General features: G+C 45.5%; 1 protein-coding gene across 4 annotated transcripts in view; it reads right to left on the bottom strand.

Moving 5' to 3' along the window:
* LOC129205263 (uncharacterized) overlaps positions 1-24,450 on the bottom strand; it is a 56,638-nt gene extending 32,188 nt beyond the window's left edge. For all 4 annotated transcript variants that reach the window (XM_054822509.1, XM_054822510.1, XM_054822513.1 and 1 more), the window contains exons 1-6: positions 24,321-24,450; positions 23,345-23,410; positions 22,252-22,352; positions 21,447-21,511; positions 20,693-20,844; positions 20,457-20,609 (exon numbers count right to left, since the gene is read on the bottom strand). In XM_054822509.1, coding sequence (XP_054678484.1) covers positions 20,457-20,609; positions 20,693-20,844; positions 21,447-21,511; positions 22,252-22,352; positions 23,345-23,410; positions 24,321-24,444 — 661 coding nt within the window. In that variant the 5' untranslated portion in view covers positions 24,445-24,450. The remainder of the gene's footprint in view (positions 1-20,456; positions 20,610-20,692; positions 20,845-21,446; positions 21,512-22,251; positions 22,353-23,344; positions 23,411-24,320) is intronic.
* Positions 24,451-25,233: the final 783 nt, after the last annotated feature.

Below are 25,233 nucleotides of genomic sequence, written 5' to 3'. Positions count from 1 at the left end.
CAAACAGGGTGGTGCAGTTTTCTCAGACAGAGGATTCAATAAGTCAGCAGTAACAAAATTATAGCCATTAAAAAAATTGGTTTATGTCACTGAAAGGTAGAGCCCGTTTCTCACAAGCCAGGGCATATACCAACTTTCTCTCATTCCTGTTATTTGTATTAATGTCTAGACTATCTTCTCCAGTTTCAGTAATGGCTAAAAGTTCACTTTTTCCTGTTAAGGAGGGACAGAGATAAAGTAACATAAATTTGTCATCTGAATCCTTTGAGTCTTCAAGCAGGGCAAGAGTCATCAGTTTTGAGAGCTGGCACAAACATCCCAACTGCTCAAAGGAATGTAAAGTTGGGTCTAACGTGAAAAAGGCACAGTATGCTTAAAGCTGCTCTTTAAATAAAGTTCATAGAGCCTCTAGTGAAAAGGCGGCATTCACTTTGTTTTATACCAAAACTGTGGGTTTTTAATCCATGAGTGAATGGTACAATTAATCCTACTGAATTTCCTTTTTCCATTTTGTTACTGTAATCAGATTATCAGAGCACATATCCTTTCTTTTTAACGGAACTACTGGCTCAGATTGGCTATTGTGCAGAAAAAGAGGATTTCTGTAAGAGAATCTCTAAGACTGTTTTTAACAGTTAATATAAAACATAGAGAGCCCCATATTCAGAGCCTGCAAGAGAGACAGTGAGATTTAAGCACAAGTTACATCATTTTAAAAACACTTTTACAGCATTAAAAACTCATAAAAAACATTCTTAACCGATGCAATGGGAACATTGCACATGTTTTCACGTCAGCCACAGTTACGCTACTGAAGAGTGCCAAGGTCAGGGCTGATGAGCTACAGGGAAAGCTTAGTAAGATCCATTACAATGACATATGACAGCATAATGGGTCCTGACAGGCCAAGCAGAAGCATCAGATGCCTTGGAGCTTATTTTCTGCAGTGACTGCAAACTCTATGGCTACAAAGGCACTAAAACAGCTGAGGTAGAGAGCTGCCTCTTCCCTACCCAAATACGACTGGACCAACACCAAAAGCTGCCCTTCCTGGTCAAGGATGTAGGGTAGACCTCCAAGGACCTCACATCCACCACTAAGAAAACCTGAGTGTTAGGGAAATACAGGCTGATGACACAGCATGGAAGTTGATCACTGCTAGTTTTCAGTGTCTTCCAATAGTTTGACTAAGAGAACATGGAAGTTAAGGGAAAGCAGTATCTTTTCCATAGGTACACCAGCTCTCCGAGTCTGCCCTTGATATCATTGGCAGACACTGGGACAGCTTAGAGGAGACACTAGGGCAGTCGCCATCCCTTCTGCCTGTTCCCCTTATTAAAAGCCCACTATGGGAGATTAGTAGGGAAGTACGCTGCAATGGTACAGTAAGCCAAAGTCTGAGGAGATTGAGTGATTGATTACCTGTAGTAATCCAATCTCTTGCCTTTACTAAAAAATGGCATAGCCTTTAGTTTCTTTCCTGTATCACCTTAAAAAGTTTAAAACTTAAACTCTTTTGTGAGATTAAAAACCTTCCCACTCATTACACTGTCAACACCAAGTACATCAAGTACGACATAAAGCTGAAAAAAGTCAACTGTACACAAATGCTAGCAACAAGAAACTGGTCTCCAGGTTTAAGGTCATGAGACTTGATTCAAAATCCTTGCTTTTAGCGATAAGGAAGTCGGGCACTTGGGAGATCACGTTACCATGCAAGACAGTTATCACTAGCCAGAGATCTAGGGACACACAGCTCTTTGCTGGAGAGAGCGAGAGAGAGAACATCCATGAGGTGATACAGGAAATAGAATTCAGAGAAACCCTGTTAGAAATAGAATTGCCTGGAAACATTTAAGGTAGAAACCAGTCTGGGATGTAAAGCTTCAGCCACATATTTGGTAAACACAAGATCTCTGCACTCTCTCTGCTCAGGCTTCCTTACACACCTGCTAGTCTATTTTTAATTTAATCATTACCACCTTAAACATTTAATTATGAAGAAAGTCTGCAAGCACCTAGAACTCACATTCAGTGCCTATAGCTGCAGTTTTTCCAAGAGTTTCCTACTCATGTACCCAGAGACAGGAGAAGAAAATTACAGTAGCACTCAGGAAAACAGAGCAACAAATGGAGAATCGCACTGAAACTTTCCTTCAGTTTCCAAATTTTGTAAGAACTGGTGAGACGTCAAACAAGCAGAAAAACATACTAGTCACTTGTAACAGTCAAATTTCAGACACATAAAAGCAAACTTCAGAAACTTTCTATAAGCATGTTGGGAAAAAAAAGTTAAATTCATGAGGAGAAGAAAAGGGGAAAAAACACTACAGAAGGCACTTGCACAGTAAGTATAAATCAGAAAATAAATGGAAGAACTTTATAGCATCAAAAGCAAAGCAGCAATAGTGGCATCAATATATTAAAAACAGGAAAGCCTAGTTTGTTTTTAATGAATTTCGGGAATATTTGCCAGAACAGACTGGAAGCAGTAAAAGGTACATGAGAACTTCAAAGGGGCACAGCAGGAAGGCTAACAGTCCTTCATAAATCCTCTTCCTCCTGTTACTCAGATAGCTATGAGCAGGTATGTCATCCCATACCAGAAAGAATCTTGCAGTGTAAAGTATTCATGAGTAGAATAAAGGAATTTAAGATTGAGCAAAGCAGGTGTTTGGGGAGTGAGGGAGTTTGGTGTCGTTCCCCCCCATAGAATAGATGGAAACAAAGGTGAAAGGGGGGAACTCACAAACATTGGAAAGTAGTGGAAGTTCAGTGAGCAGCATCTAGACAGTTTTGAACACAAGCAGTACAATAGCAGCTTTTTGCCACACTAGGGTTTGTGCAGAAAAAAACCCCACAAAACATATTTTTTGATGCTCTAGATAGCTACCAATAGCTCTCCCTTCACGAGCAAGATCTTCGAATGGCAAAAGTCTGTCTACAGAACTCAGTTACTTTATTTCACCAAGTTTACTGTTAGGAAAGGCCAACAGCCAATTTTAAAGGAAATTCGTACCAACATGTTTCCTTTAACTGAAGAAAATAAATGAAGAATGGGCATATTATCTTAAAATGCTCTTTTTTAGGTTACTGATGAATTTGAAGATGAGTATTTTGTGTTCAAGGGCACAGTTGTCAAGTTGTTAATACCTGAACTTGGCATGTGTTCCTTGTCTAAAATAGACTTTGTAAAAGGATTTTTTTAAATTTTTTTTAATACTTGCAGGACTTCTGAGAAGGGGAAATTAAATTTGGAAGAGGCTTCAATTATGTACGTTACTCAAGAAGATCTGATAAAGCAGACATGAGATAAGGCACAGATTTGGTAAAACAGACAGTTGATAAAAAAGGGGGTACAGCATTCACCTTTCTATAGCAAGAACTAACTCTTTCAGATTGCCGAAAGAATTGCACCCAGAGGAAAGAGATCATACAATTCACTCTTGACTTTGTCTCTTATAAGCTAGCCTAGACTTAGTGTTAATCTTTAAATAGTTAATGAAGCAGGTAAAATTGACAGCATTACACAGTCTGATAAGATAGTCAATAATAATATTTGCTAGTTGGGTAAGGCTGCAGAGATCATTTATTTTGAAAAACAAGTCTTGTTTCTCCAGGACAAAGATCAGATGGCACCAATTAAAGAGGACTTTGTTCAGTGCTTCAAATAAAGCAAAGATAATAGAGGTTGTCTATAAAAGTGTGGTGGGTTGACCCTGGCTGGAGGCCAGATGCCCACCAGAGCTGTTCTGTCACTCCTTCTTAACTACACAGGGGAGAAAAGGTATAACGAAAGGCTCGTGGGTCGAGACAAGGACAGGGAGAGATCACTCACCAATTATCACGGGCAAAACAGACTGAAGTTAGAGAAATTCATGTAATTTATTGTCAAGCAAAACAGTAAAGCAGTGAGAAATAAAATCAAATCTTAAAACACCTCTCCCCACTCCTCCCTTCTTCCTGGGCTTAACTTCACTCCCAGTTTCTACCTAGTCCCTCCCATGGGCTGCAGTTCTTCATGAACTGCTCCAGCGTGGGTCCCTCCCATGGGGTGCAGACCTTCCGGAAGGGACTGCTCCAGCACAGGTCCCAAGTCCTGCCAGCAAACCTGCTCCGGCGTGGGCTCCTCTCTCCACAGGGCCACAGGTCCTGCCAGGAGCCTGCTCCAGCACGGGCTTCCCATGGGGTCACAGCCTTCTTCAGGTGCCTCCACCTGCTCTGGCATGGGGTCTTCCACAGGCTGCAGGTGGAATCTCTACACCCCCTCATCCTTCCTCCATGGGCTACAGGGGGACAGCCTGCTTCACCATGGTCTTCACCATGGGCTGCAGGGGGATCTGCTCTAGTGCCTGGAGCACATCCTCCCACACTGACCTTGGTGTCTGCAGAGTTTCTCACATTATCTCACTCCTCTCTCCGGCTGCAAAAGCTCTCTTTAACTGTTTTTTCCCTTCTTACCTATGTTATCCCAGAGGCGCTACCATTGTCACTGATGGGCTTGGCCAGCAGTGGGTCTGTCTTGGAGCCGGCTGGCATTGGCTCTATCAGACACGGGGGAAGCTTCTAGGAGCTTCTGACAGAAGCCACCCCTGTAGCCCCCTCGCTACCAAAACCTTGCCACAAAAACCAAATACAAGGAGGCAGGCAAAGTGGTATGTAAGGGTCAGCTAAGACCAAGAAGAATTTAAACTATAACAGAATTAATAGGTTCAAGAAGTGTAACACTGAGGGAAAATGGGTATGTTGATGATGCCACTGAAGGAGCTCCTGGGTACATGAAGCAGGGGATTTATTAAGAGGAAATAAATGTGCTAAGTTACTAGCTTGAAATCTATGGATTCAGAGAAACGTTATTCCACCAGCTAAGCAGCAGCCTACAGGACATTCATTAAATACATGCAACTTTTGCAGCTTTTTATGAAAAAAAAACACTTCTTCAGACAATCCAGGGCTTGAAAGTAATAAAAATATAGTCCCTGGGAAGTACATACTAGCCAAGAGATGCAAGCACAACAGAGAAACCGTAGGGAGAAATGGAACAAATCTGGCAGACAGCTGCAAGCACAACCATGCTACGACTTATGACTTCCCCAGTGAATTTAGGAAGTATTAGTGACTTCCTTGAGAGCTGCCTTGAACATCCATTGTTAGGGAAGGAGTTCCTGCAGTCTATGAAGGAAGCTACTGTTGTTCTTTAAGGGATAGAAAAGACCCTTCTTTATTCACACTGGTAGACCCACATTGTTCCCAAGTCAAAAATTCAAGCAAAATGCTTGAATGCTCTTTAGTTACCTACCATGTTCTCAATTTATTGAAACCATGCCATAAACCAAATTCATTAAGGTGAGAAGACCATCAGATACACCTATTCCTAATCACCCATACTGCTAATGCCAGGAAAGATTTATTTCTTACTACTTTACATAGAAAAAAAACTTATGGCAGGCTAGAGCTTTGAACAGAACTTCTTATCCCACACAGCTGCTGGTTCCCAGTTGCTTGAAGAGGAACCTACTGCTTGCATCAATCCAGAATGATTCTTATCAGTCAATGTGTTTGATCTCCTGTTTAAATTATAGAAACAATTTTAGCATGGACACCTGTTCTCTCTTTGTTTTGCCCTTGACCCCATGGCCTTTTGTACAGGAAATATAGAATTTATCACAGGATTAAAACTTGCAAGAGCACATCAAAAGATACCTGAGTATGCTTGTGACTGCAGAATATTCATGTCAAAGTCAACAATTAAAATATATAGCTAAAGGATTCCATGTTTGATTTTTTTGTTTGTTTTTAGAAAACCTTAGTTTGAAGCAAAATCTTATCACAAACAGAAATGCTAGAAATCCTCCCTCTGTAAAGCAGCTAGGAGTAGTTGGACAAGTCTTTGAACAATGCCTTGAAGATCCTGGAGAAGTCTAAAGCTCACTCCTTTTTTCCTTTTTCCCCTCTTCAAAATGATTCAGCATGGTTAGCTTAGCATGGATAAAAACACAGGGGGCGGAGGGGAAAAAAATAAAAGTTCCAGCAGCCTATGAAGATATACTAGAATTGCTGGGAACGGAGAATCTTCAGCATATGGCAGAGGCTTTCTGCAGGCATTCACGATGTTCTGAGTGCCTCAAATGCAGTGACAGTGGCTCAGGGTGCCCTGAAGTACAACTGAGCTTTCAGAGACTAATGATAAGAAAGTTTCAAGGTTATGCTGTTAGAAACACACCTTCAAAAATTATTAGTATCTTTTAGCCAAGACAAAGCTATGCTCCTAGGAAAGGATAAATGGTTGATCATTGCTTACCTTAGGCTTCACCTGAAAGCCACAGATGTTCAGAAGGACCAACAACACTGTAAGAAGTTGTCTCCAAAAGAGGATACTTTACTGTAGAAGGGAAAAGGATTAAATAACCTCAGGCTGCACCCCAGCTGAGAACAACTCCAGGAGTGTCTCACAGCCCTGACTGAAAGAACTCAGAATTAATAGGTTGAATGGGGACAGCTGTCTGGGGTGCCCTGGTTGTAACTTTGGCAGATTAGCAGATGTCTCCTCATGCCCAAGAGATACAAGGGCACTTGGTGAGGAGCAGCAACAGCAGGTGATACAGGACTGTCCTGGTAAACTGCTCAGGTGTGCCACATTGAAGAGCATGTGATGTGAGCAAGTATGCTCAGCTGATGTGTCCCACCTCAAAGAAATATCCCTCAGTTTTGACATTTGGCAATGATTTTCTTTCCTTTTTTTTAATAAGGGTTAGTCTTGTGCTGGTAGGCACTAAAATCCTAGTGCCCTGTAGTGCCTGAAAACATACATATGTATAAACCCCAAATAGAAAAACAATCCTCTCCACCTCTACACAATATCTACAGTCGTGTGCTAAGAGTAATGAGCAAGCACATGAGCACTGCCCACCACATACACACATGAACTTTTAGACAGTGAGAGTGATTATTAAATATTTGTTTATTCAAAATTGAAAGTGTTCTCCTCTGCCAAAAAAAATCAGTCCTGTTATCCTGTCCAGTTATTTGATAGACCTGCTTTGATTGCTAGATAGCAGTAACAACATGCCTCTCCTGCCACGAAGGCACTTGCTCCCATGTGATAGCAACCTCATAGCAGAACATCAGCACAGTGCAATCTGTATTTCTCTAAGCAAAGAGACAACGTCCTTTTACGATCGACTTAACCTCCACTCCTGAGTGCATGGCAGGACGTGAGAATTTAAAAGTATTCTTTTTTGTGGTTTTACTTAGGAAAAAGAAGCAGCTGCAATCTGTGCCGTAGGAAAGATAGGATCTTGTCACCAGGGCTTGTGTGCCGTGTTGGACAGGCATTGGCAGGTAAACACCACTTAAATCATGGAGGTTAGCATTCTGGATACGTGTAAATGCACATGCTGATCGTACCCTGTGCACAGGTAGATTGGATCATATAGTGGTTCTCTGCTCTTTCACCACTCCCGTCAGGAATGGAAATCTTTGGAAATTTGGAGAATATTGAATTTTTCCTCTTTCCCAACTGGAGAAAATGTGATGGCAGCTGCCAAAATCAGGCTCCTGATATTAACTACCTGCTTGGCATTGTATGTCACCACTTACAAGGCTGAGCAATCACAGAGGGCAGCCACAAATGTCCTAGAATTGAGGGGTGGGGGAAACAAGAAAAAAACCTAAAAGCTCTGAAAGTAGAATAGACAATGAATTACAAAAAATACCGATAAGGCAGCAGCAAAAGGATTAGCCAGGCTGGTTGCAGTCAGCCACGGTGAAATGTGACACAATAAAACCCCAGTTATTGAGTTAGGACAGCCCTAGGATACAAAAGACTGAAATGAAAGCAAGCTGTGGATTGCTTTGTTCTTGAATATTGAATATTTTTTTCCAGAAGCATGAAGCATGAAATATTACAGTGATAACGGAGATTGGAAAAGGAAAAAAAAAAAAAAACCACAACAAAAAACCAAGGAAAAGTCTTTAAGGATTTATTTAGGATACACTGAAAGAATAATTTGGTTCAGTCCTAAACATCACCTGCAACAAAGCAGCCCAACAGCTATGAGAAGGATGGGACATTTGCCCATGTTCACATTTCTCAGTGCAGATTTCAATTATATGTTGCTAAAGGACCAGTGCTGGTCCAGGAAGGCAAGTACAGCTCCTCACGCTCCCTTGCCAGCACATTCCCACCCAGTGTGCCAAGGGGCCCTTCCTCCTTCAGCAAAGGCAGTCCCTGGGCGAGGGGCAGGTTTGGGACCCTCCTGGGTGGGGGACACGCCAGCACCGCACAAATGCAAACGGTGACGCCGCTGCCATGAAATCCGGCCCCTGCCAATGAGGATTTTAACTCTGAGAAAAGGATGAACCCTCAGTGGGGATCCAAGGAAGAGTTTGTGGTTTTAATTTCACCATATGGCCAGCTGCCATTGTTTTAGGATGTATTGCTGGTAGTTAATCAGGCAGCCAGCAGCTTGAATGTTTAGTGCTGGCTGGCAGCCAGTGTTAATATTCCAGCCCGGTGTGGTCACCAGCTGTGACAGCAGCTTGAGCAGGACCTCTGTGCCCAGCCTAACTTCATGCTACCACTACGTCCATCTGAATGCAAAACCAGAGTAAGCACATGGGCTTTAAAAGTGCCACTGAGGATGTACATCATCCCACTCAAGTGAGAAATCAGTCATATTCCCTCCACCCCAGCACTTTGGGTAAACACAATTTGTTTCTCATGACATCTGCAGAAAAACAGTGATTTCAAACAATGTCACCTGGTACCTTCTCATCCTCAAAAGGTGTCTGCACTGCTTTAGTATTTTCAGACACCCAGACACTCAAAAATTCATATTCCCCTATTTCAAGCAGAAAAGATTAAAGAATTAAAGCTGAACACATGGCGGGGGGGGGAGGAGAGAAGGTATTTTCCTGGGGGGAGGGAAGCCAAGGTTGTCATGTTGACACTGCTGACTGCCAGTTTTATGGCTGCACTTCCTAACTAGAGCAGAAAGGCCATCCTTCGCTGAACATCATCTCTTTCAGGTAAGAGCTCAGCCTATTGCCTCGCTGAATAAATGGTTTGAGCTTGTAAAAATAAACAAATACTTTCTTATTCTTCTTCATGCTTTGAGGATTAGGACATTTAGAGAAATTGCACAGTGCTTTGAGCCATTTTACTGCTTTGTTGTTAGTACTTCTGAAATCGGCCGGTGAGCAAGTGATATTCTGGGTCTGAAGGCTGATGGACCCTTCTCCCCTCCAAGCTGAAAGACTTTAGGCAGTCCTGCGTGTCACATACATAACACAGCATTGCCCATTTTATACTATCAGATCATCATCCTGTATGAAGGATATTCAGAACATAGCTCTTCCCGTGCTTTTATGGCAATTAGGCACTTTTCCAGGCACATGCAATTCAACTCTGCAGAAATCCTAATGCTGTTTGTATGGGGAACAGGCACATACAGCTGGTTCCGTGCTTCAGTAGCTGTGCAGCGGCAGTCCTGTTATTTAGCACTCATTTACTATACATCATTAATACCCTGTAGGCTTTCCAACACATAGTTTGTTCCCACTCTCACTTCTGTATGGTTTTGATGCGTTAGACATGTGAACGGTGCTTTTCGGGGCTGTTCAGAGCAATGCTTACAGTCTTGTTTGCTGCTGCATCAGCGTGATTTGGAAACTAATAAAAATGGAAGCATCGGCTTCACTGGCAGCAGTGTGCACTTATATGCATGCTGTTGCCCAGAACCTTTTAGGGGAAAAAAATTATTGGAAATATCTTCTATGCTGTTTTCAGCTGGCAGAGGGGCAGGGCAGCTTTTTCTCATGCTAGCAATGTAAGAAATCCCCGTTGTAATAGCTAGTGCTTACTATTCCTGTTGATAGCTTCCTGATCCCTTGGAATGTATGAAAGAAGCTGTGGCCAGAGAGCAAGCACAGAGTTCATTCACTGCTGAACCTTCTCAAGTCATCTAAACCCTCTATTTCAGGCACCTTCATTCTACTTAAAATGGGGGAAGCAGCCTGCACCAGAACCTGTCAATGGGGAGACGCAGTACATGCTGTGTAACCCACACGGGCACAGGGAGAGGCAGCGTGGGTGGATGTAGCATAGCTTACTGCCAGCCAGTTACAATAGAAGAGTGATTATTTTCCTCCTCCTCTACAGTTGGGAGAAATCAAGAGCAAACAGACCCATATTTTAAAGCCCTGTCAGGTCTTTTCCATGATCTATCTCCAGAGTGGAGAGGAGGAGAGCACGATGAGGTCTGAGGGACATACAGAGGAACTTAGAAATCCTAGAATAAAATTGCCCATCGTCACTGTGACCATATAGTTTAATTGTAGAAGCTAAGACCAAAATCCTACTACAGTTAATGTTATCAAGCACATCTTTACTCCAATGTATTCTTCCATGTGCAGCCCACCCTCAAGAAAAGGCGCTTTGGCTCATTATGTTACAAAACCTCTTAAATAAGTTTAAGCTGTTGCACTTATTCAGCCATATGCAGATGCTTTTCTGCTGCCTTCTCCATCCTTATTTCTCCTTCTACCTCTGAGCAAGCCCAGACCACTGCACGTCCCCAAAAAATGGGTGAAAACACCCAAGCCCACAATTACACAGTCCCACAGCCAGTTACCACAAGTCAGACCAACAAGAACTAGGGGGAAAAATTAAAGCTCAAATGCCCAAAACAAGTCAAGCCACAGCTAAGCTGAATAATTTCAGGGGCAGGTCTAAACAGCACATACCAGCACAAATATTTTGATGATCTCAGTTAAGAGACTCCACCTCTCCCTCTTCAGGGCCATAAACAAAGTTAGGTCACTAGAAAAACATTTTGAACTGAAGTACCCCAGCAGGAGAATGCGCTCTTCCTTGGAGTTTTAACTATTACAGCCTTATAAAGCAAAAACACTTAGAACTGGCATAAAATCACTATGTTTAGTAGGATTTTTTTTTTACTTTTTTTTTAAAGCTAACTTCAGAGAGCTAAATATTATCCTCAGGGTGCTTTTAAGCCTGACGCTGAGGCTGAAACACAGGCAACACTCAGCTGGGCATGGCTTTTTCGCCTTCTGTAGGTTGAATCCTGGCATTCCCTGGAAAGCTGAAAGCTTGGAGGTGGGGACAAGGTGGCTGGTGGTGCACAGTAACACTGCCTGCACATCACCCTGGACCAAGTGTCCATGCCACAACAGATGGCCACACAAGAATTTGGGCAGGGGGAAGAGCTATAATTACATTTCTGCCACAGTAATTATGTGTATTTCACACAGCTTAGCAGATGTCATGTGGTACAATAGGTGCTGTGAAGAATACTAATTTATTAAGTAATTTATAGCATAATAATTAACAGCTAATCACTTGCAAGTTAAGATGCTCTGGGAACAGACCCAATTTGCAGTGTGTGCCGTCTCCTTCCAGGAAATCTCGCTATTTAGACAGTGCTTCTCACCCCTGCAAAGCCAGCTTCTCTGCTCCATCCACACAGAGTCTGTGCTTGGACACACACATCTGCAGGTAATAACTATGTATGTGGCAGCAGCTCAAATGAGGAAATCAGGCTTTCATGTGAGATCCACAGGGTGGGTGGGGAGCCTCAACTGCTGCCTCTGAAGATGTAGGAAATCGGAGAACAGGTTTTTAGACCAGGCTAGAAGAAAAATGCCATCCTTTCACAATGGAGCAGACTTCATTTCTTTGCTCTGCCTGGTTATTTTGAAGTTGACGCAGATATATCTGCACATCTACCACATCTCCCATCAAGGCATGGTGGTGCCTAACTGGAAACTGCTTCAGCCTCTCCACGTTGTCACTGTCTGTCCTCAAACCTATATCACAGGATGGCTTAATTTAAAGCTTTTAACCCAAAAGCTACTCCGATGCAAAGCCACAGGTTTTCCAAGCCTAGCCCTCCCTGTGCTCACCCGTTCTCTCCATTGCCCATGTGCTGCCTTGCTGCACACCAGCTTGCATGGCCTGGCCTGGCCTGCACCTTCTCCAGCAGCCCGGCTCCAACTGAAGTTGAGGGATTTAAGGTAACTTGAAACCTCCGTACATCTGGGATGGTTTAAGTGGCAGCATTTGGGATTTTGAACCACCATCACCCGCTCTTGAAGGGCTGCCCAGGGAAGTTCAGAGGGAAATCACTGCTCAGAAGCAGCCTGAGCTTTCCAGGAGACGAGGCTTTCCAAGAGCACTAATATGGTGTCCCATTGTTGCCCAGCATCCCCAACTAATTTCTTAGCCATATTTACAGCATTTTTCTGCATCACAATCACTTACTTGGGTGTCTATCACCCAGTAAATCAATAAAATACTGCTAAAAGTTTCTGCATTTGAGCTGATATGGGGGAAAAAAAAAAAAAACTTTCTCCAGGAGAGACTGTCCTCAGTTTGCGGTTATATTACAGCCTCACCAGCGTAGTGCCATTCAAACCACAGCATAAAGCCACATTTCCACTTTTCCCCGCTGGCAGCAAAGCTCCAGAAGCGCATGCCACTGCTCGGTGGGGAACAAGGAGCCGCTTCCACCAGAACAGCACGCCAGCCCTCACAAAGGGGCACATTTTGGCCAGGGCACGGATCAAAGAAAGGTCCTTGTCCTTGGCTGGCATGACCCTACGCAGGTCAGTCCCAGCTGTAGGTGCCAGAACATCAGCCCCATGTGGTTTAGTCTGCTGTGCAGAGACACCTCTTCCCTGCTCGCACCAGTTATGGCCCAAAGCAGGAAACTTTAAACTCCTTCATCATGTATTTTCACTTAACCATGGGTTGTCCTCAGTCCTTGCCCCTGTACCTAATTTCCATTTAGGCACCACAGAACTTGCTCTCAGCTGTCAGTGAACTCCACTGCCCTATTCCACATTATTAAAAAATAATATTTCCTTTATGAGTTTAAAGTTTGCCTTTGCAGATTGCTTTCAGGGACCATCCCCTCATTCCTCTACCATGAGACAATCCAGTTAGGATATATATCACTACCACAGCCTTTTATTTCTTTCCCCTTTAAACTAAGCTGCACCAATCCCTAAGGTTTTCATCTAGGGGCCCCTCCAAACTGTAATCATTTTCATCACCCACCCAGTCCCATGACTGCCTGCATTTTGGAACAACAGCAGTAAGCTGCAGGCATTCCGCTGTTTCTTTCGGGCTTTGGTTTTGTTTCAGTCCTCTGCAATGCAAGCAGCAGCAACTTGCTATAAGCCTTGTCTGCCTGCAGGAGGGCTTATTTCCTGCCCTCCCGTGGGGTCCCGGGGCTCGCTGGAGCTTTTATGCCCTCCTTTACTGCAAAGGGTTGCTTAGGACATCCCATGTGTACATTGCATGTAAAGGTGATGGCCTGGAAAGGTTCTGTTGAGTGCCTCATACAATTGCAGTGCTACAATACATAGCCACATGGCTGGCCAATTCAGTAAAGCACAAAACTCAATACAAGACCACTAGTATTTTTTGTCTGCTGTTTGGTTAGAGCAAGCACAGTGATGCATTCAAATTGCTTCGAGGAGATGGAGGAAAGAGAGTTGAGAAGAGTTGACCCATCTTTGGACATAGCTAATTTCATCCTGCCAAAGTCAGTGCATCAATGGCACTCAAAAGCATCTATAGGAAGTAGGAAGCTCTTCTTTCCCCACCTCTCCTTTTTAGATGCACTGCGTACAATTACACTGTCAGGTATTTTTCCAAAACATTTTCCCAGCAAAACTCTCCCTGGAGACTACCTGGTAGCTCCTGTGGAGCACAGGCTGCATGATCATCCACATGCCATCGAAAATTTGCTACCTGTATTACTCAGTAACTACAAGGAGAAGCAAGCTAAGATTTCCGATGACAAATATTTCCATAGACATTTGTCTCGAGATTTGTTAGCTCCTTGCTTTGTTCTCTGCGAGGATCCTTGTTTCAGCAGGGGAGAAGCAGCGGAGCATGCCCCAGCCCTGCTGCTGCCTGGCCACAGAGCCTGGGTCCCCTCAGGGCATGGGGTTTGTCCCAGGAGAGAAGGGAGCCCATGGATGCCCTAAGTGCCTGGGTGCCACCTACCCTTTCCACTGCCACCACAACATGGAGCAATCACAGCAAAGGCTGAAGTGTCTTTCTGGCCTCTGATCTCATTCCCACTCCTATAAACATCTCTCTATCATCTGTCTGTGAAAATCCCCTCTTTGCTCACTAATTGCCTGTTTACTACCATCTGGTACCTTAAATGAGGCCTTAGATGAGCCTGAAGTTCCTCCCCAGCATGCAGATGCAATGGAGAAGGAAGGTGAGAGAAGGAGGTCAACAGGGAACAAGAGGTATCCTCCTAAACCTGCCAGGGTATGCGGGGACTTCTGAGCCTCTGGAGATCTCCCTTGGCATGGCAATAACCTCAGTGATTCCCCAGCTCCTACCAGTGGACAGATGTTCATGGGCAGCAGAAGACACACGAGCGGTGCCCCAGCAGGCTGCGAGCATCTGCATCCCTTTCCCATCTCTTTTCTGGGGGTGGAAAGGGAAACCAAATTCCTTTCCAGCATCTCCCATTGCTGCGATTTTCCCCAGATGTTATTTTTTGCTTTCACTATCCAGGCTGAGGCATCAGCCATGGCCACCACATGTTAAATAAGGTGTCACCCGTTCTTCATTGCTCGCACAGGGAACTGCTTCCACATCTTCTCCTCTACCTTGATGATTCATGTCTAAGGACAGTGCTCTGTGGCTAGACAAGGCATGCCCTCCCTGCCTCAAAACCCAGGGAAAAAACCAATAAGCTGAATTTGGGAAGAATTAGTTCAACCAGGGCTCAGTAAATGTCTTTTAAGAAAGAAAAAAAAAAATCAGCTGACATTCAAATACTGCTCCACCCCCACAGCTCCTAGGACATCTCCCAGTCTCCGAGTACATCATGGATCCTCTGAGACCTCCGCGCACACCACAGTCACTCAGCAATAATGCATGAGAGAATTGTTCCTGCCACAAAAAAAAATCATACCTGTTTGTCCATAAATCAAGAGAGCGTGTCATTTCATATGGCCAAGGGCTGAAGAAAGAGGAAGAAAAAGCCCTCAAGACAGCAAAACATCACCTTTTGCAGCCCACCATTTGCTGGAGCAGCCCACCCTACCCCCCAAGCACTGATGTAGCTCTTTGGTGGGTAACAAGGTACTGCCTGTCCTGGCTCAGCCCTAAATCATCTCTGTATCTGAAACAAGCCAAGCCAGGGAATGGCACATAATTTCCAGTGTGCCGAAACAGCCGAGGTCACCCGCAAGACCCTTTGTGCCACAGTGGCTCTGGGTCAGCCTAAAAGCAATTTTCAGATCAAGCTGCTGGGAATGACCTGGAAAGGAATTTTCACTTGCTATGTGAGTAGCATTCATAGCATGTGCTTGCGGCACAGATGGATAATTTTTTTTTTTTTTAATATATAAGCAGTCCTTTGAGTTTGAAGCACTGTGACTTACAGAAGCAGCAATGCAGTGGAGCTGCCATGAGCTCTTGAAAGCACTGGTTTCATTCCCAATGTGTGTCACCCCTTTCTTCAGTGCATTGTGAAGGAGAGTAGCTAAACATCAAGCTTCTGATGCTTTCCAGTAGCTATGCAGTGGTGATAATCAAACTTGAGAAAACCTCTTAAAATGGGACAAAACATGCTTTGGCTATAGGAAGGAGTGGGATGCACTGGTTTTGTAACTGGTCAGGGGATGGCAGCTCAAAAAGCTCAGGGCAGGTTAAGTTGGTACCTTTCACTTGCTCCTGGATGGCACTGTGGGCTTGGGGAGATATAACAGCTTTCACTAACCTGCTGAATATTACAGGAGATAGCTTCCCACAAAGGAGCACAGTTTGGGGCTCACCTTTCTCCTGGAAAAGCTAGGAAGTCAGCAGAAGCATTGACCTGTTGATTAGTTGCTTGGCTTTGGGATCCAAACCTTACCTTACTGGGAGAGAGCAGAGTTTGCAACCTGAAGATCCACCAAACCCCCTTCCTGGAGCCAAGGAGGGAAAAGGGGAGAAGCTACCAGCCAAATCCAAGGCCAAGACAAGGACAGTATTATTTTTAGCCCCTGCTGCTTTTCTTTGACCTCAATGGGGAAACAAACACACTCTGCACAAACCCATTAATGGTTTCCTTCATTTTATGATGGAAAATTGCACACACTTATCTGCCTCCTAGAGAGACGCTTGCATTTAATTCTCTGCTATTTGCAAAATACTTTGAAATCCACACATAGAAAAACACTGGGGTAAAGCTGATTGCTCTACATATGTCAAAGGAAGCAATGATTTGGATGCCTTTGGGAGACCTATTTTTGTCTAACCTTATTGCTACCCAAACCTGGATGGCACTAAACAGCACTGAAGTGACTTGCTGGTTGGGGAGTGCGTGCAGGGAGGTGTTCATTCTGCTCTGCATATCTCTGCAGGCAGGAGGGGTCCATCAGCATCAACTAATTTGGATGAGCCTGTTATTGGAGAGCAACACAGTCACCCCACAGCGGAGGGGCACCACAGCTACCATTCAGGCACTGGGGAAGCTCATTTCTTTATCATCTCAGTGCAAATAAGATGCTCTCACCTGGTTTTGCACAACCTTGGCATTTATAATGCCTGGATTTGTACTGCAGCCCCCTCCCTTGGTATAGCTCCTTCCATGCTGCAAGTGTTGCTTCTCCCACGTTTCAACGGCTGAGATATATGAATTTCTTTTTGAGGGCAAGGATGGAAATGAAATCTAATGAAATCTCCCAGGTCCCTTTTTCCTCCTTCATCAGTCTCCTTGCCACTTCCTGCAAAGAAACACAGCAGGGCCTTTTCCAGCCCCTTTTAAGCTCACCCTGGAGAACAAAAGCTGAGCACACGTATGTACAAGCTGTTTCATTCAGTCCACACCTCCACAGCACATCTTGGCCAAAGCTGGTCAAGAAGTGCAAAGAGATCATCCATGAAGTGCACTAACTGGTCCTGATTCACTCGGGGACCTTCCAGCTCCAGCTGTGTCCCATACCTGGCAGCCTCTGGCCAGGCTAGCGCAGGGGCACAGCGCCATAGCAGCAGCCCTTGCTGGGTTTTTGGTGGCAGACAGTGCCCTCCAGTGGGACATTTGCCACCACACCATTCACACACCTTTCTGCTTTAAAAGCCCTAAACTAGACAAATAGGGCAGTTACAAGTCATCAGCTGCAGGACAAGCTGGGGAGACAACTGTGCTTCACTGCCAATGAGCAGGATTTCTTTGGTGGTGGTGCTTTTTTCATGCAAGTACCTAAAATGCTGTCCCCATCATTCAGTGACAGGGGATCCATGTGCCACGAGCTGGCCAGGAGTCTCCCCAAAACTTTAAGTCAAGCTCTGGGGGTATTTCTTAGCCAGGCTGGAAGAATTTCCCCCCAGATCCTCAGGTCATACCAGGGCTTCCCATAAAGCTCTGCCTTAGGGGCATGGGAAAACATGCAGCACTGAGCAGAGATGCAGAATATTTTTTAATTTCTTAAATTAAGCACCAAAATATCCTATTTCCTTTTTTCCTTAAAAAAGGTCTTTAATTTCGATGTGCTGACAGTTCTGCACAGCTTTCAAGCAGGTTAAGTCAGGAGAAGATGTACAGGAGTGTGGAACAAGCACTTTGTTTCCCAAGCTGAGCCAGTATTAAAAGAAAATTAATTTACAAGACAAAGATGACTGTGGTGGGATATTCCTGGTCCATTAAACACACCAGAAGGGTTTGCACAGCCAGGAACTTCTGCCAGCCAGGGAAGGCAGGAGTGACTGCACAGGTCACCAGGGCCACAGGGGCTTTGGGGAGCCCCAGGACGTCCTCAGAGCCGGGGGGACTGCTCCAGGAAGACCCGGTAGGCCTGGCTGGGGTGGGCCCGGGCACTCCACAGCCACTCGGGGGGCCTGGCCCGCAGCTTCAGCTGCAAGGGGTCAAGGCGCAGGCACTCCCCCAGGTCATACAGTTCCATCGCTGGCTCCTCCACAGACCTCACCGGTGGCTCCTCAGGGCTCAGGTTCCTCCTGGGGTGCTGTCCCCACCTGGCTGCCCTACACAGGGCACCAGCAGCCACCAGCATCGCCAGGCTGGCTGTGATGGCCACCCCCACCAGAATGTCAGCATGGCGGAGAAAGAAGCCGATCCCTGCAAGAGAAGGGCCATGGCCTTGTCCTTCTTGCACCAGCGGCCCCCACTGTGCTCACAAAGTCTCCCATGTCCACCACATCATGACCACAGTGCTCAGGGGTGAGACCTGGAGCTGCGGATGGTCCTCCAGGAGAGTCAACATCTCCCCCTACTGCCCTCCAGAAACCCTCATGGCCACTTCCAGGGCAGAGCATCTCTCCCAAGCCTCCATCCTAAAGAAATATTTAGACCAAGAGCCAGCCTGCAGGAACAGCACAGGGCTGGTGCTGCCCCAGGAGAGCCCCGATAGAGCAAAGCCATTGCCAAACCCATGTGCAGCTACATGGAGGCTAGAAGATCTGCTACCATTTCCATCCAGACCTGAAGTGACACTCTCCTTGACTCAAGACAAATATGCATTTATAAAATTATTTATATATTAATATAACACCATATCCAGCCAGTCTGGATAGGCTTAGACTGCATAACTGGTTAATGAATTTGCAGCTGAGAGGTTGAATGAGAAATGCAATTTGGCTGCAAGCTCACATTCAGGTTTAAGCTACTTCCAATGCTGCAGGGATAAAGTAGTAGTTTTGGTGAAGCAGCAGCAGTGTTTTGAGTACATATTGCAGAATATTGGTGTTTTTCAGGCTGGGAGGCTCCATTACTCTGCAAGATTGGATTAGCCAGCTCTGGATTATAGTCAAGCACCACATGCCATCTGCTTAGCTTTGTGTCAAATATGTCAGGGGAGCACTGGGGTAATCACCAGGAACATCATCTCACCAAGATCTACATGATGTGACAAGAGACCACAGGGCACTCCAAGGAGTGACCAAGTTTGTGGATCAGATCAGTCTCAGCAGAGATAACATCTAAGTCACCCTTGGCCACGCTATGCTTATAGCAACAAACCTGAGCAGCCAGTCAGGAGATGCAGAAGGTCTGGGGGAATAAAGACTTGCATATGCCAAGTTTTAACCCTGATGCAGAGAAAGTGGCAGGCGGGGGCGGGCAGGGAAGAGGCTAAGCCTCATGGAGAGATTATACTTGGAACTGCCAACACAGCCAGTGAGCATAACACAGCAGCAAACACCACAGGCTGTTACCAGTAAATACTGGTTAAATAACCACCAAACCACCAGGTTCAGGCGCTGGTGGCTGCATTGACTCACTGCTCCCAAGAAGTGTGAGCTTTACTGAGAGTTGCCATCAATAACTTCCCTTAAGCAGGGAGAGGGAATCACAGAATTGATCACAGAGGGGTTGAGGTGGGAAGGGACCTCTGGAGGTCATCTGTTCCAGCCCCCCTGCTCAAGCAGAGCTGCCTAGAGCCAGTTCCACAGGACTGTGTCTAGACAGTTTTTCAATATCTCCAAGGACATAGACTCTACAACCTGCCTGAGCAACCTGTGCTAGTGCTCAGTCACCTTCACAGCAAAAATAGCATTTCCTGAACTTCAGAGGGAACTCCTGTGTTTCACTTTGTGCCCACTGCCTCTGGTCCTGTCAGTGGGTACCACTGAGAAGAGCCTGGCTCAGTCTTCTTTCCACCCTCCCTCCAGGTATTTATATACATTGATAAGATCCCCCTGAGACTTCTCTTCCCCAGGCTAAACAGTCCCAGCTCTCTCAGCCTTTCCTCATAAGGGAGATGCTCCAGTCCCTTCACCATCCTTGTGGCCCTTCATTGGACTCTCTCCAGTATGTCCGTGTCTCTCTTGAACTAAGGAGCCCAGAAGTAGCAGGTCTCCCTAAAACTTTCAGGCACCACTCAGGAGAGCCTTTGGAAGCACAGATGTCACACTGAATTACACCCAACAGGCAGTGATATGTTAACCTGTCATGGTCAACTGATGCGGGTCACCCCTTGGATGCCTATCTAGGCTAATCTCTGAAAGCTGATGCCTTTGGAGTCTGGGAAAAACCATTTCTCCTTCAAGTACAAGACTCTCCTAACTTAAATACCCACACCACTCTTCCTCCCTCCCCTCAGTTTCCAAAAGGATCACATTTGCCTCCAAGTCTGTTCATATCTGAAAACAGCTCCCAAAGAGCATCTCCTAAAGCCAAAGGAAGAAGCCTACAGGGACAACTAGCTGGGCACTGCCTTGGAAAGATATTATATATCCCTCCCACACCAGGTCTGGGCATCACAGCTCCAGTAGCAATGCCATTTTTAAGCATCACATGCAATGTACATTAGCAGAGGCACAGCTGGTAGGACTCCAGTCAAGGAGAGAGCACTCACACCAGGTTGCACGTGTCAAGAGTGATGCTGCACAAGTTACTCTCACATACACAAGAAAAACATTCAGCTGCAGGAGAAAGAAGAGCTGCTACTTTGTCCTCTACCTGATCGGGGAGCACGGATGCAGAGGGTGCCAGACTTGGTGGGAGAATGATCTTCGTAGTCCTTTTTGCAGCGGCAGAGGTACGTGCCCACGCCATTGAAGCAATCTGCCTCCTCCCCACAGAGGCTGACCCCAGCACTGCACTCGTTCACATCTGTAACGGAGGGAAATAGGTGCCATAAGTTGAGCCAGGCTTGGCATAAAAAGGCTTACCCCAGAGAAAAGTGAAGCACCCACCTTCAACAAGCAGCGAGACAAGCTGCAGCTTCTCCACTCCTACTGAGGTGCCAAGCAGCTCCTCCAGCTGGGAGCGCAGGAGCAGAGACACATTTCTCTCCTCTGGCTTCAGGTGCAGCCAGAAGGTGAGCAGCAGGTTGGCACTGCTCATCCTGCAGGCAGGGGAGAGTCCAGGGTGAGGTAGGAGGAAAGCATCACCGCCAAGCCCCACTCAGCCCATTTAGACCTTCCACCCACTTGTATTAGATCATGGTGCTGCAGGCTCTTGCAAAGATTACTTGTGACAAGAGGCAGCTTTTGCACTTAGACCAAGGGAAAAAGGAAAGCCAGGTAATGGCTCCTCAGTTGGAGCTAGGCTGAAGGGACTAGATATCTGGATAAAGCAAATTGTAGTGGCAGTCTGCAGCCTCATGTCAGCCTCAATGAAGTGTGGCAGGGACCTTGCTGACAGCTCCCAGCTTTCTTCAGCAGACACCATGGCAAGTGTGAGGATCCTTGTTTTCTCCAGAGTTTAAATCCATCTTAGACCTATAAAGGACCTAGCTGGCACTAAAAATCAATTTTCACCATCTTTCCTCTAGAAAACAGGTATTATTTTTCTTACTTTCAGGACACATTACAGATCACAGGAGAGGAGCAAGGCTGAGTCTCCTCCTGGGGAAGGAGAACGAGAAGCCAAGCCACTGCTATCCAAGAAGTATTACAGGTTATAGCAGAGTCACCTGCCAAGCCAGCAGCACAGCAGTAACCCTACCTTTTGATTTCCTTTAACTTTATTTCATTGACTCTGTTGGCAGAAAGTTTCAGGTTTTCCTGGATCTGCAAAGGAACAGAGTGCTGATTCAACGTTTGATGGGCAGGAGTATGGCAGCAAACAGTTTCTTTTCTCAGTCTACCTCCCCACCTTGCCTTTCCCCTTCACAAACCACTTGGGATACATTAGATGTCCCATAGCCCACTGCTCTGAGCCTTTTCTCTAGGACAATACCAATTGTTCTCAGCTGCTCAGCTTCAGCTCAACCCCTGCAAACACACAAGGTCACTTGGAAAAAGGAAGGGCGATAGTAGCCCCAGGTAAATGCTTGGGTGCTAAACCATTGCAGAGCAGCAGTGGATGGATAGCAGCTTCCTAGGCTAGGCAGCAGGCTGAACCCTGTACCTGCTTCAGTTTGCGTCCCAGAAAGGAAGTTTAGGTGCAGCCCTGGAAGCAGATGCTCACATGCTTGCCCTCTTTTAGGCTTTGGTTACAAGCTGCCCCATTTCCAGAGGTGAGTTACAGCCCTCGGTTGGTTTTATCTCTGTCTCTGCAGTGCTTTTCCGCTGCCTTGCAATGGCACGGTGCTATGAAGGGCTGCAGTGGCTGCACACCAGCCACTGCAGCCAGGCACTCTGGCAGGGTATCGGCCTCAGATGATGACCAGCACAAGCAACTCAGATGCTGATTCGTCATGTGGCTTTAACAGAAAATCCCTGGAATGAAGGGCACAGCACAGTCTCTTCTAGTTAAAGATTTGGGACATCACATTTGTTTTTCTTCCCATCCCTATGCCTGGACTCACATGGTTCTTCATAGATTCAAGAAGATCCTTCTGGAGCTCACTTCCACCATGAGGAATCCAGTCCTTGGGTTTGATTTCAATAGTTACTTCAAACAGCACATCTACCAGAAAACACAAGATCCTAGTATGTTTAAGTCTGTGTGATACAAACAGGGTCCTTAAATGAGTTAGTCCTTAAACATCAACACCAGCAGAACAGCTCCATGAGGACATGTTTGTGTAAGTCAGTGCCACACAGGTATTTCCACAGGTTTTGCATCAGGTAGAACAAATTGTTGAGGCAACAGGTGAAAACAAACCTTAGCTAATGCTTGGTGCTGAATACCAGAATTGATCTTTCAGCAAAAAGTATACAAAGCATTAATGTGTATCTGATCACATTCACATTTCTTTAGCTATTATCTTTCCCAAAGGTATCATCATAATTTGTGATGGAGTCTAAAAGCCCATTTCTCTCATCCATTAATGGGATCAGCTTAGATAAACTGCTGTGGTCTGGCTGAATCCAGGCTGGCACAGATTTGCCAGAGTCTGCTGTTTAAAGCTTATATATTGAGCAATATTTCTCCTGTTCAAAGCTCAAGCTCCTTCTGTATTGACTCCTTTTTGCAAGCTGTTTCTGTGGCTTGCTCTGCCATATAAACCGGGTATTGTGCTGCTTAGTTGCTAATGCTCCCGTAAGGGGGTTTTGCTTCTCTCCCCAGTCTGAGGAGCAGGACTCCTACAGGTTTCTGATCCAGATAGTCATGAAACACCCATTGGAGTATATTTGAGGAACTGAAGCTCATTCAGCCTCATTGACCTTAGAAAAATCTTCTTAAAACAGCCAGTAAGTACTGCTTGAACTCAAATAAGCCAGCATTTATGCCAGGTTTAGCATGTAAACTCAGGTTTCTCCAGGGTAAGTACAAAGCACAACTACAAGATCACAGTGATATCTTAATTTTTAAGATCTTCAAAGCGGTTACTAATCAGAAGCACCCTCCACTGCTTGCTAAGCTTAATGAGCAGGTGATGTCCATGCACAACACCAATCAGCACACTGAACTTAGGGCAGTGTTTTAAGACATGCTTAACTCTTTGCATCACTCACCTCCAGGATGGTGCTGGGATTGCAGTACTGTGTCGTTCTCTTGAGATGCCAGGGCAGCAACCAGATCTGTTAGAGCAAAGGAAAGAATCAGGCTGCTAACCTCGGCATACTGGATGGGCGAGTACGTTAGGTATGTGTCACTTTGCAGAAGAGTGCCATGTGCCAGCTCCTTCCTGTATTGCTTATACTGAAATTGAATATCAAGCTCTAAATACACTCTTCTCTACGGTGGGAAGTGCTCTTTAGAAAGAAATCACCCCAATAAACCTCATTTCCATTCCTGGAAGTGGATGAAATGTTATAATTATGGAGCCACTGGAGGTCCTACAACAGAGCTGCCTTGGACCCCAACAGAGCAAAGCAGCTTGTGTATCAGATGCCAGCAAAAGACCTAAGTAAACTCATCTACACACATCTACAATGAAGGGGCAAGAACAGTTTGGAGGAGAGGAAAGACCAGTTGAAAACATCTCTCCTACCTTCAGGCAGAAATTAATATATACCAGTGGCTAAATATTTCTGTGAAAGAAGTCTACCATCAACTCCTAAACTTTCTTAGGAGACAAAAGACTTTCTTTCCCCTCCTCCCTCTAACTTCTGGAGCTCAAGCTCAGTTATCATGGCTAGGAGCACCTTGCCAGGCTGCAGCCATGGGAATCAATGCAAGCCAAAGCTGTTTAAAACCAAGAAGAGCATTCACAGTCTGCTTTGGGTATAAAGTCATAGTTGAGAGGCTGGCTCCCAGGCTCTCCCTGTTAAGAGGGGCATCATGCCATAGATGCCCATGTTACAACAGATAATCCTATGTCTTCTCAAATGCCACCTTCCTTGGATACAGAAAGAGTCAAGAGGACCAACTACATGGACTAACTGAAGGTCACAGTCATGTCTATAAATAAAACCTCTTAAGTGTGCTGCATGACTGGAAATGGATATTGCACAATTCAGCCACAAATAACCCAAAAGAACATCTTACCAAAGAGCTCTTCATTCCTTTCTCCCAAAGACACCATATCTCCAGCAGTCACACCAGGAAAGGGGTAGAGAGGAGGTTTGATATTTGTGTTTAGCAGTGGCTTTTCCAGCACTGGTGTCTGCATGTGATGTGCAGCAGCAACCACTTCTGACAGGCTGTCACTGGTCTGATCCAGGTTAGATGATTTGACAGACACACCTACATTACTGCTGGGCACCTCTGAGGAAGAGGCACCCACTGAGCAACATGGGACTATGGTGACCAGAGCAGATACCAGATTTACACCCCCTTTTGCAATCTCCAAGGCAGATGGCTCAGCTTTATGCTCAGCTGGAGCTGGCTCCACCAACATGTCATCCTTGGTTTCTCTGCCTTCAGTACCTCCATCCTTAAGGCTTCTTTCCAGCTTGGTTTCATCCTGGAGCTGATCATGCTTACTCAGGTCAAGCTCGTTCAGTTTAGCACCAGACTGAGTATCTTCCATGAGAATGGGAGGTCGTTGAGCCTCTTCATCTGGGCTTACAAGCTCAGGCTGGATCCTGCCACCAGCAGGTACCGCTGATGGGCCCAGAGAGGCTCTCAACATGGGCAATAAAGCTTTTGTTCCCACCATCCTCCAGCGCTCTTTTTTGGAGACCTCCTGGACAGGTTCTTGGGGAGCTATGGTATCATTTGAAGAGCCCACAGTTTCAGAGTCTCTGAATACATAATACCGTCCTTTAAAGTGACCATATTCACTGCTTAGGGAGCCACTCCCTGATAGAAATAATACATGGACTGCAGTAGCTTGCGTAGCAAAGATCAGAGTACCTCGGTTGTGACAGGCATACACCACTTTGGTTTCGACACTTGACGCGATCCCATGGAAGATTATCTTATCCTGGTTCTTGCCACAGCCTTCGCTTCCCTGGAA

This window comes from Grus americana, chromosome 3 (assembly GCF_028858705.1).
Source record: "Grus americana isolate bGruAme1 chromosome 3, bGruAme1.mat, whole genome shotgun sequence".
Classification (NCBI taxonomy): Eukaryota; Metazoa; Chordata; class Aves; order Gruiformes; family Gruidae; genus Grus; species Grus americana.
This window is presented reverse-complemented; position numbering and strand designations above follow the sequence as displayed.